Here is a 13,053-nt window from a genome sequence, read left to right on the forward strand (position 1 = left end):
TGTCAATATTACATACCATCAATAAGCCATTCATCGCTTTTTTGGACTTTCAAAGGGGTTATGAAACTGTCTAGTATGGTCTAGCTCTTCAAACTTTAGCCCCCAAATCTTGGACAGTTTAAAAGACCAGAAACTGACACTGCTATTGCTGCTGTTGCTATACCTTGAAGCATGGTATTTTAAGTCAAACCTGTCAATGACATCTTAAATATTTAGAATTCCAGTGAACAGCACATGCTGTTCTTAGTTGCTGACTTGACACGATTAAACTTCTGAAGTTATAAAGAGCTACTGACTTCTGGGCCATCTCAATTATTTTACTGAACATAGTTTCAGGCTCTCATTTCCAGAATGGACAGTTGTAAAAATACTCAAGATCTACACAAACAATGCACGTCAGCAGAAATAGTATTGTAAGTTTTGTTCTGATGTTCCTGACTTGTTTCCAGTATGGAAACTTCAATCCTATCTGTAAGGATAAAGATATTAAATCCCATATGATTTCTCCCCACACAGATTGAAAGATGTCAGCAGACATCCCAGCCATTTTGTGTGGAAAAAGCACTCAAACTCTTTGCCAGTGATTGCTATCATACAAAGCAAGCGATTCTTTCAGGATAATACTCCTAGTTATGGTAACAGTTTAACAAACTAAGAACTCCTTATTTCTTTAGGATACTTAATAAAGTCTGAAAATTATATTCTTCTTGCAGCAGCATCGATGCTACAAGTGAGTGCGTCAAGTACACAAAAATAGAGCCTCATACCTAGACTTTTCATGACACAGAAGCTATTATTCCTGAAACTAAGGAAAAAGAAAAGTTAATTCAGTTGATGGGTAGCATTCTGGCAAAATGCTGGCAAAAAAACAGCATTTTCAGAACCTGTAAACCTAAACCTCAAGTAAGCAATGACTTCAGAGCATGAAGTTACCTCATCGAGGCTTAGAGAACAGATTTCAGTTACCTCATCACCCACCAACACTGCTCTCACTCACTCTCCTGTCATCACTGACTTTCAAAAGAAGTGTCTGAGCAGTATCGCAAGTAACCTACCTCTATATTTTACATTGTATGAAACTGGTGCTTGCTTCAAGACACGGTGACTTAAACCATTGTTCAAAAACAGACCAATCCAATATATATCAGCAATACACATGCTGTATTAAAAAAACAAATTCCACACTTAAGAGCAAACGGTAGTAAAATAACCAGACAGACTTCATTCAAATGAATTAGACAACTTTTACTAAATGAAAAAACTACATTTAAAATATGCATTTAAAACAAAAATGGAATTAGAAAAGACTTAAATCCATTTTGAAGAACTTGCTCGCTGTGTCGGAAATCAATATAACTCTTGCATTATATAATGTGCCAGTTCATAAAATGCAAGTTACCAGAATTCTCAATTTAACGTTTTCAAAGACGATACTGAAGTAGAGATTTTCACATCTACAGATGCACACTTAGAATGGTATAAATCTGAAGCCTTCCCCCAAAGAATCTTACAAATTCAACAATATTCAGTAAAAGCTTTTGTATTTATATCCAATAAGTATTGCATCCTAAAGCATCATAGATCTGTACCTTTCGTTTACCCTACTACGAACTTTGTATCTTCTCTGTATCTTGCCATTTGCCAATGTTTACCCCTTTGAGAAAGGAGAGAACTGAAAAGAAATACTGCATAACTCTCAATCATGTACAGAAAGTATTGCTACTATAGTACACTACAAAGCAGAAGTCTATACAATAGTATATGAAATTTGATCATGAAAATCCAAAGGATAAAATCTTTAGTGACATAAGCCTTACAATCATGTTGGACATTCATTTAGCAGTTTTAGCTCACCACTAGTAAGCTAACCTATTGTCCATCTGTGAACATCCATTTAAGTACACCCTCTCATGAAAAAGAATGTCAGCTTTCAAAGGCTTAGCAAATAAGGATCTCCATGTTCTGTGGAACTACGTAAAATGAATTCTGATACAAGTAGGGAGTTACCAGTTACCTGGAAGCTAAGCATGCCAAAGGTGTTTCATGCTAATAAAACTAAAGCCAAGGTACCACATAATCAAGTTACCAACTAATAGGCAATACCATTTTTGTCTTAAGTTAAATGATGTGCCATAGCACAGTGTAATGTCAATAATTTAAAACAGCGTAGTGTACAAATTAATTGTGTGGCAGTTTAAGTTAAAAAGTCAAGGCAGGTTTTCCTGTCTCAATTTACGTTGGCTGTCAAGCTGTCCAGTCTGGGCATGGTGGTAATAATTTGCCTTTTAATCGCTACCATACTATCAACTTTGCATTATAATGGGGCACACATTTGCGCGGCATTACTATGAATAACATGAGGATAGAGGGAGGATAAGAGATCAATGGATGTTCTAATTCCCTTCCGTATTTCAATTTCAAAGAGAGCCAGGGAATATGACTAGATACCATAGTCGCATCATTCTAGCTACAAAATAACCAAAGTAAAAGCAATCAAGCAACAATAAGACCACATTACACAAATGGAACATCATGCTCTCATCTGGTTTAACTATTACACCAAGTTTTAACTGGGATGTTGGTCAACTTTAAAAACTGTGGTAAGTGTGAATATGCAGTTGCAATAGGTTTTTTAATTTTTTATTTTATTTTTTACTCTATGCTGGATATTAGAAGTTGGAGCTATACTTGTTACAATACAGTGTCGCACATCTTTCTACTAGAAAAATTAATAAAGATCCTTTACCCGTCTCTTTAAGTTAAACGTGTGACATCATAAAGGGTGTCAAATGGCTGGATGGTTTTACAGTGCACACTTATTATATACTGTAATATGGAGTTTTGTCCTTGACAGATCTGATGGTGTTTCTACATTATTCCTTTCTTCACCTCTTCTTCGGTGGATTAGCTGTGCGAGGTGGAGTGACTGGACGCCCAGAATTCAGTCCACCATACTGGTACTTGGCTTTCTTTTCAGATGGCTTCAATATCTTAGAGAAAATAAAGAAGTTCTTTTGAATCAGTGACAGCTGAGAACATTTCAAATACCCTTAAGTCAACACAGGACCTCATTCAGAACGAACAGCTTGGGGGGGGGACTAGAAGTCACAATACGACTGTACAAGTTCTGAATCCTACAGACAATGGCAGTACGTAAAACTACTTCTAAAACCCTCTAGTTCCCCCATTTTACTGGGGTGGAAGGGAGGAAAGAAAAGGAGCTGAAAATATCACATCCAAGAAGGAGTAAGGAATAAAACTTGAGCAGAATAACTGCACTAAATGAGTGCCATTAGTCCATCTAGCTACTTTCTCTGATCGGTAGGTATGACTAACAAATTACCCAAATAACACTGAAATGAGCATACAAACAAGAAGCAACAGCCAATACTCTGGAACTCAGAAAACAAATCCCACACAATTCCCTAGAGAATAGTTGGTTTGCAGTCCTACTTCTGTCAAGAGACCAGACTGCTGTGACTTCATTTCTGTAGCTCAAGTATATTAACCTAGCCTAACCAGAAGCATGTCAACAAGCAGACCAATACCACCTATACAGTCCAACACTTAAAGAAACACTTAGTGTACAAATGCACCATACCTGAAAGGAACACATCAGAGTTTCATCCACACTCATCATGCCACCTGCATTGTCAAACTCTCCACAATAATTTGGAGCTGAGAACAGGGTGACCAACTGCCGTTTCGCAAAGAACTCATATCCATCTTCAACCACCTGTCAACACCAAAGAAATTTATACAGCTCACATCAACCAAAAGATACATTTTGAAGAAAAGGGCTAGTCTTAAGGTGAACAGTACTTCTATTAAAGACACAAGAACTCAGTAAAAAAGTATTTTATCTTAGTCTTCAAAGAGGACAGATTCACTTTATCTAAACAGTGAATGCCAAATCAAGTAGACTTAACTGTCTGACAATCTTAATATTGGATATGCATCAGTTTCATTGTTTAATGTCATAATACTTGGAAGTCAGTTACACACTGTCAGTTTAAGGATTCCCCGTATTTTGTTTATATGCAAACTGGGATACATTTGACCTACTAGTTCAGAGCACAAAAGGTCCACGTACCATCTTAATTGCAACTGTAAACATTACGTTTCACTTACAGTACAGTGTTGGTCCTACAAAATTTAGGAGTAGCCCGAGTGTAAGCTTTTGACAACTCTGATGGTCTAAAAGCAAGCTGGTTTTGCTGTGCTTTCTCTAAGAGCACAGAACACTTAAAATACTGCAAGTAGCACAATACGTCAGCTAAGGATGTTCCCTCTTCCCCAGAATAGAAGCCTCACATAATAGACTGAAAGTGATACACAACAGAAAACTGCTGACAGAAACTTTAGTCCAACTGCCACAGTCCTTTGAAAGATGTCATACATTTATAAAGAACTGAAGCATCTGTATGAATACAAAAATGCTAATGGTAATCACAGTGCAGTTGAGCAATCTTAGCATCTGTTCTAAACACTAATATTTTCTAGTATTTTTAGCAGTTAAATCGTAAGAAGAATGCAAGTGTTCTGACAGAGCACCTGAGCTTAATTATAACAAAATAAAAAACCTATTCTTCCTCCACAGAATGCCAGAGCTTTTAAGATGAACTAAATAATAAAACTGGAACATTACACACGGAATTGAAATCTGACGTCCACTTAAGTAGGACACTTGCTTAAAATCAGTTCATAAAAACTGCAAACAAATATGCATAAAGATTGTCCATGCCAAAACCAATTTTGTTCTCTGTGCCTTTCAGTAAGGCAAACAAAACTATGCCGAAGTACTCTATAACTAAATTGAAGGCAACAGTGAAAGATTTTATTTACACACCTGTTTGTAGAAACACTCAAAAATTATTAAATACTGTCATGAAGTCAAGCAGAGATAGTTGCCTAGTAGCTGTGGCTTAAACTACATAATACTGAAGTAATTTTCGGTAATACAGAACTCAAACTTCGGCGTAATTCTTGAATTTACTTTGCCACTTTTAACCTACACATTTCACCTCTAGTATTAACATACAATAGTTTAACAGTAAACAGATGACAGACAGATCTGAGGAAATCTAGTGTAAACGTTTTAGTTCGCTGACATTAGATACTCAGTTCAGTGAGTAAACAGAAGGATGGAGACTTACAGCTCCTCTATTACGAACATTTTGTTTTTCCTAGAAGTAAAGCAATACAAAGTAAGTTTTAAATACATCCTACAGACAACCAACACCAAAAATGCATAAAGTATAGAAGTTAGAATAAAGCAGTAACAGGATCATTCATACCTGGTGAGCTCGACAGATCAAATCCAAATCATGACGATTCAGAAATTTACTGACCACATCAGCGCCAAAAGTGAAAGAGACCCCGCGATCATTTTCACCCCAACCTTGCACATCTTTGTCTGGGTCAGACCACAGCAGGTCACATAGCAAGCCTTTGAAAGATAATGTAAATGAAAATATTAGTCTTAGGAGGTAAAATACAAATAAAATAATTTCACTGTAAATGCCAGAGCAGCTTCCCTAGAAAACGAAACAAAACACACCCTAGCAACAGATTCAGCAATACCTGAATTTTCATTCAGACAAGATGGTCTGCCTACATCTGGAGAATATGGCAAGATTTTTTTCCCTTTGAAAATGATAGTACATTGAGATGAAACGAATCAGAACCAAACATCTCTCTGAAGTAATATTTAACTGTAATATTCAGCATATTTACAGAGAGCATTTGAGGAGTTTAAAAAACACCGCAGTGCAGCACACTTTAAAAGGCAACCATCCATTTCACAGCTCGCCAAGCAAGCTTAGTTTGAAAGCCACAGTGAACTGAAAAATCCTGTGCAGGACCAGTCAGAAAAAAAAACAGATAAATTTGTACCAGAAACTTCTGAACGTGAAACCTTTCTTACAATACATGAAGAACTTTGACTGAATAAATGAAAATCTAATTTCATTTTCAGCTTGGTTGAACAACCATGATTTTTTAAAAAGACTCAAGCCTAACAGTTTGGAACCTAAAATGAAGTAATTAAACCTTTATCTTTTAACGCTGGTGAATGCCTTTTTCCAACTGCCAACAAGAAGTGAGCTAGCATTGGAGTTAAACTTTGTACTAAAGATGATCCTGCAGTCCAACTGCAATGCCTCAGGCCAACAAGCTGCAACACAAACCAGAAAGCATTCAAATTGTACCTCAGCTGACATGAAACTGTACTCTTCTCTGCCTTTGATGACTAACCCTTAAATACTTAAGTACTTAAGAGCTCTGTTTCACAACCAAAAGGAGATGTCTGCAGGCTTTGCTAGCCAGTGCTCAAAATTTGATTTCCAATTAAGCCAAGTTATTAGCTACGCAAAATATTGAAGACACTATTCTGCAAATAGGAAGATCTGCAAGTTATGCTCAACCACTGCTACTGACAGAAACCTACTGTGCAATTATTGTATCTTTATATACAGCTATCAAGTGGTCTTTGGTGAGACAGAGACCTCTCTAACAGAGGCCAGAACTTTATTTGCTTTTAGGAGACAAATCTGAGTATGCACAACTACATTTTACATCAGATACCCACCTAGAAACAAGCTACTGAATACGGACTGCATTTGAAAAGAACTTCGCTGAGATTTAGACTTACGCTGAATATACTTTTCAAAACAGTTTCACTATGGTGCCTAATGTTTTCCTAGCAGTCATTCCCAACAAGTGGCAGAAGCCTGAACTAAAAAGTACTACTTCTTCCATTCCTCCACCAAGATATCAAATAATCTTTAGGGCTGCGCACAGAAAAATACAAATCTGTCTTACAATCTTCAATAGCTGTGTAACAGAACCTTACAAAAAGTCTGTCTCACCTACACAAGTGAACTACACCAGCCAGATGGTTTTATTTATTTGTAATATGCAACACCTACCGTTACAATAGCTTAGGCTGACTGGAAGGACGTAACACAGTTGACATGAGATATTCAAGATTACACAAAAGAGGGAGCAAGAAAAAAGGGAGCTACAGATTCCTAATGTGGGAACGGTCAGCAACGACAACCACAATTAAAAAAATATACCTAAATAGTTGCATTTTGTGAGGGCTAAGAGTTACTTGGAGACAAGTGACTTAAGTCAGAATAAAGAGTCACATTTGGGCAAACAGCTTCCAAACACCATGAAAAAGCCACGAAAATAAAAGGTCTTTAAACTGCAGTTGAGGTTGGAACAGCTTTTTCTATCAGACCAAAACAAACCATCGTAATGATCTAATCTTATCAGCACAAGCCACGAGAACATCTAATAATTTTTGCATCAATGTGAGCATTCACATCATCATCCCTCTACAGACAGACATCTTTCAAGGACTTCAACTTTCACAGTGAGACTACTTCAGTTTACTTTCTACAAGATTTGCTTCCATTCAGTCATTATATATTGGTTGCCATCAGTAGGCCCAAAAGACCAAATCCTTCAACATCACTGTCATTTTAGCTCTAATGGAAAACATCTGGCTGCTTCTGAAAGCCAAATGAAGACAGTAAATCAGTGGATCAAAAGCTTCATAGTGTCCCCCCCACCTTTTTCTTTTTAATTTAAACACCCTATGCTTATTTCTAGGAGGTACTAAGAATACATCGCTTTAGTGGAGTGTCCATGGAAACTGGAACTACAAGGGCAAGGGCATTCCTGAAGTGGGGGTGGCTAAGCAGTAGCAGCAGCCTGTTGAATAAAACTACCTTTTCTGCAAGCCCTGATAAATGTAAAGTCTGACTCATTTATAATGACATTTATGTTGATATGGAGTGAATTATAAATAGCATAAGAGGAAGAACTTCAAGTTCCATTTATACTACAGAAACACTCATTTACCAGTCTAGTAACGCATCTCAGTTTCAAGTGAGCATATACCAGCTTGCATAGAAGCGCAGTTGATCGAGGGACAGTAGACAGATTAAAATCAGACCCTGAATTACTCCTATGTATCAGCACTGATGACATTACAGGAAGTAGAATTCTTCTTTTCCAAGGTTAACTATAACATCGTTTCAAACAAAAAGAAAAAAAAAAAGAAAAGCTTTGAATGCAGTATTCTCTCAAAGTTAACTTCCGGCTGCTGTTGAAACAACACTTAAAATCCCACTGCACTGCTTGACAGCCTTTTCAATCCTCTAGTAATAAAGCTGGAATAAACAAGACACTAAAGAAGATGATTAATACCATTCCAAAGGAGTACTGTACAGAAAGCAAAGGAAACTTGCATTCAATATCTATAAGCAAAATATAATGTATTAGCAAAAGAAAGTTTCAAGACCACCCAATGATACAAGCAATGTAATTCCAATGATAGCAAAGTTGAAGAAGGAAATACTACAAATTTGATGAGGAAGGAGACACGTTACCACTGGGCTCACATACAGAGAGGCCCAAATATTTCAAATAATACTCTGCAACCTTTAAACAGTTGTGTTCTTTGAGATATTAAAAAGTTTGGGTGTGCCTAATCAAGGCAAGAAAAAGAATGAGCTGTTTGGTTGTATTTGATCCTCTAAGCCTGTTTTAAAGCAGGCGTGGATAGTTTGTTATGACAAGCAATAACAACGTGGGCAGTAACCTCTAGCAGTATCAGTTAACTGAGTCATCACGAGGAACAAGATTCATGCTCTGCACTGAAATAAAGGAATACTGTATTGAACAGAGTAAATGACTTCAGTCACCGCATTGCCTGTACAGAAACTGATTAAACCTATTTCATCTCGAACACCCATTTACAGTGAATTTCATGCCACTCACCTGTGTCAGGAACATCTGTAGGTCTCATAATTCTCCGGATCTGCTCCATTGACTGGAGATCTGGAGACAGACCTGTAAGTACAAAAAAATCCAAGTGATTGATATACATATTTTACCTGCTACAAAGGGTTCCAGAGAACAAACAGGTTTAAAGGCAGATCATCCATTGTTTCCACTGTAATATAAACAAAAGATTGTTTTCAGTAAGACCATTAGGCTCCCAAACAGAAGAGCATAGTAACACAAGTGAAATTAGAGAGGTGCTTTAATTGTTTTCCTACTGTGATTTCAGCCATACACAGAACTCTGCAGGGAAGTATATTCCCTTCAGTAGCCCATTAAACAGAAAACCAGTGAAGGGCAACTTTCCCACCATTTTATATAACTAAAACGGATGCAGATCTTTGCAAACAATTTACTTTCTAAAAGCCAAAGAAAAGTATAACATACCCAGCTCTAAAACACCACAAGGAAAAACAGCCCCCAGGTATAACGTCCATCATAAGCAACTGACAACACTATTTCAAAGTGTTACCACACACTGAGGGCTGGAGCACCTCCCCTATGAGGGCAGGATGAGAGTTAGGGCTCCTCAGCCTGGAGGAAAGAAGGCTCTGGGGGGACTTTATAGCTGCTTTCCAGTACCTGAAAGGAGCCTACAGGAAAGCTGGAGAGGGACTTCACAGGGCACGCAGTGACAGGATGAGGGGAAATGGCTTTAAACTGAAAGAGGGTAGATTTATCCCAGATACTAGGAAGAAATTCTTGACTGTGAGGGTGGTGAGACCCTGGAACAGGATGCCCAGCAAGACTATGGATGCCCTCTCCTTGGAGGTGTTCAAGGCCAGGCTGGATGGGGCTTTAAGCAACCTGGTTTAGTGGCAAGTGTCCTTGCCTACAGGTGGGCAATTGGAATTAGATGATCTTAAAGGTACCTTCCAATCCAAACCATTTTATGATTGTGTCAGCTGAGCTGCAGCCACTGGATGCTGCAAATGAATACTAGATTTTGCAACTGCAATAAATCAAGAGCACAAAAGGTACTCATCTACTACAGCTCAGCTGCTTAGTCATTCATAAAACCACAATGTTGATTATTTGAGTCATTGATCACAGAGAACACACCTCTTTTTGTATAGTTTCACCATATTAATATATAATTGCAGCTAAAGGATGGGGTTACCAAGTTGCTCTACACTCTTCAGGTACACGCTCCCTCCAGAACTGTTTTTACTTAAGGCATACAGGCACGAAGAAAAGAAGACTACTGGATGGATGCACTAGTATTTTAATGTGACGTTAACTAAAGGTTCCAAAGTGAGTGAAATACTTAAATCACTTAGGCTAAGACCACCTAATTAAGGAAGCCACAAATACAGAAAGAGCATTTAATTCTGACATGTGAGAAAACATTACTTTATACTAGCAAGTCATATCCATTTTAGTCAGTCCAGAACTTTGAGCACAACAAGAAACCTGTCACCGGAAAGGAATCACTACATAAAATAATCTCAGCTGACATCCAGGATTGGACAATAGTGATGGATGCACTGGATGAACAGAGACTTCAACATATTTGATGTAAGGAAGGATTTGAAAAACTTTTCAAGTACTAAGATTTTTAGATTTTTATTGAAGTGGTCTTCTGATAAAAGCGTTCTATCCTTATCAGCTTGCTAAAACCACCTTCATGATAATACCTTGAGGTTGTGAAGGATGGCAGAAATCTTACCTTAGATAGTGTATCAAAGGAGTTTTAGTCTACTTACAAAACAATATAGGGAGAGTAATATAAATTCAAGTTGATCATCAGCTTTTAAACTTTGACCCACTTCTCCCTCCCCAAATCTGATCTATTTGCATGTAGATTACATTAGCACAAAGGTGTGTGGGCTCCAGGCAGCACCACACCCTGAGATAGGAACAGGCAGTCTCAGCTAAGTACAGCCAGTTTGTGACCTTCGTTGGTCTTAGAGCTCTAAGCATCTCAGGTTACACCCAAAGCATGGAAATTCTTCAAAAGAAAAATTTTAAGTCATGTCTCAATCCTGTGGCCGCTAAGTTCTGCATTATTTTACACTGCTGTAAAATACCAAAAACCCATGAAACTGAATGTTTGTAGACCCCTTCATCATCTATCAACAGGCCGTTTTTCACCAAGTATTTCCTTTCCACAAACATGAATAGCTCATGCCTGAAATTCACATATATAGACAAGAATTGTGTACGATCAGCATGAAATGAAGGAAATACATAGGGAAACAGGTTGCTGAAACTCAGGTCAAGCTACTGCCTCTACAGTGATCGCTGCAAACCATGTATTGAAAATGAACTGAGAAGTACGCAATTGAACTAAGCTGTCCTGTCACAATGACAGCTAAGCATTCAGCATACTGTCTTCTTGAAGTGTAAGAGCACACCTTTCCTAATGGGAAACAGAAAGTGAGTTATTACCCATGGCAGACTCAACAAATTGAGGCCACAGATTTGAAACCACTCATCAGGTAGAGCTGGTGAAGTAAGAATGACTGTTACACATTTTCATATTATAATCCAGAAAGCTCCTCTGCTCTTAAGATACCATGTATGAGAATCAAGTAGACTCCTCATATCACATTAGTAATGTCACAATCTTACCTATTGTGTAATCTACTAAACTAACATAACATTTTAGAGCTTAAATCTAACATGGTCAGCTCAATGTGTTCAATCAACATAAAACTACATCACGGGATGTAATCACAAAAGGATATAATCACAAAAAGTCTCTCTAGATTAGAACTAGAATATGGCGTCAAAGACAATACGGTATACCACACAAAGCAGAGTAAAAGGGAGAAGCTGGGAATGGTTATAGAAGGAGCTTTAGTAAGGTGAGACAAAGATAAAAGTCAGAAGCAGGCAGTGAGGCCAGCTTTGAAGAAAAAGGTAAAACACTAAATGGAAAGATAAGAAAGTTTCAACAGAGGAGAGAAGGAGGCAAGTTGAAGGAATACCATCAAAGATCCTTCGAAAGCATGAACAAATTTGGAGACAGGAATTGCAAAAGTTTTACTTACATTGTGATGTCTAGGAGAAACAGTGACTTAGGATTTCAAGCTATTATAGATAGTCTACTGGGATAAATTAGGTGCCTTTATTTACTATGTTATGCGGTTTTGCAAAGTTTTATTATATATCCCATAGGACAATATTTTTAAAATAAACTATGCAAAAATGCGCAATATAGTAAGAAAGGCACCTACCTTATATCATCTACCTGCTAGCTTCAATCTCCAGCAGTTAGTGTTGTTGACTCAATGTTTACTACAGTAGTAACATCGTGAAAAGGCGTTGACAGTCCAATGACTTCAGGGAATCTGGAACGTAGTTTGGACAGGGTTGGAAAAGAGCGGAAAAAGGGCAAAGCTTAAGTGCTGAATGTCCACTTCCATTTATTAGGAGCGCACAGCACATACAGTACATTTTGTAACCTTTTCACTTCATTCCACAGCCAAAGATCAGTTGTGATTGACAGTATTCAGTATTTCAGACACAGGTGAAACCTGTACAAGATTAAGGGACAATGAATGAGAAACAGCATTTACTGTTTTATTGAATAAGGGGATCCTTAAAGCATACACACAACAAAAGTTTTCCAACTTCCTTAAAGAAGCGGTTAACCCCACCCCACCCCAGTATATTATTATTTTTTTTTTCCTCTTTACAACTTTAACTTCCTAGGCTTCTAGTTCATCATTCAAGTCTGATACTGTGCGTACATGCAGTTTCATCACCGAATACAGCATTCTACTTTACCTGCTAAGTATCCTTGGTGAATTTCTACCATCTAAGCTTAATTATTTACCTGAAACACCACAGTATTTTATCACCATTCATTTTTCTACTGTTTCAAAATAAAACAAAATACAACACACAAGGACAGTAAAGGAATATTTTTCAAGAAATTATGACTTATGATGGCTTCCTTGGTGCATAAGTGATTTTGTACAAGGGATTTGCTCCAAAAGTAATGCCTCCTATTTTATTACATTGGCCTATGATCTAAGAGGTAGATGTTGGTGGTATAGCAGTAGAGGCTGAACCTTCCCACCAATAGTTACATTTGGTTGCCATGGGATACACGGCAGCAGAAGGGCAGTCTGACAAAGTGGCAAAACATACGGAATTGCATATCATAAAAAGGTTTGAACTCTAAGGGACTGTCATGGTTTTGTGATTTTCGGTTATTGGTATTCCACATCATAACATCATGTAGTG

The 13,053-nt window shown here is 37.6% G+C and overlaps 1 protein-coding gene across 3 annotated transcripts in view; it reads right to left on the bottom strand.

Annotated features, from left to right (window-relative positions):
• Positions 1,225 to 13,053, bottom strand: part of PPP1CB (protein phosphatase 1 catalytic subunit beta) — a 30,032-nt gene continuing 18,203 nt past the window's right edge. For all 3 annotated transcript variants that reach the window (XM_021391907.1, XM_021391906.1, XM_021391908.1), the window contains exons 5-8: positions 8,794 to 8,865; positions 5,298 to 5,449; positions 3,602 to 3,736; positions 1,225 to 2,990 (exon numbers count right to left, since the gene is read on the bottom strand). In XM_021391907.1, the coding sequence (XP_021247582.1) occupies positions 2,886 to 2,990; positions 3,602 to 3,736; positions 5,298 to 5,449; positions 8,794 to 8,865 (464 nt within the window). In that variant the 3' untranslated portion in view covers positions 1,225 to 2,885. The remainder of the gene's footprint in view (positions 2,991 to 3,601; positions 3,737 to 5,297; positions 5,450 to 8,793; positions 8,866 to 13,053) is intronic.

Source organism: Numida meleagris, chromosome 3 (genome assembly GCF_002078875.1).
Source record: "Numida meleagris isolate 19003 breed g44 Domestic line chromosome 3, NumMel1.0, whole genome shotgun sequence".
NCBI classification, from domain to species: Eukaryota; Metazoa; Chordata; class Aves; order Galliformes; family Numididae; genus Numida; species Numida meleagris.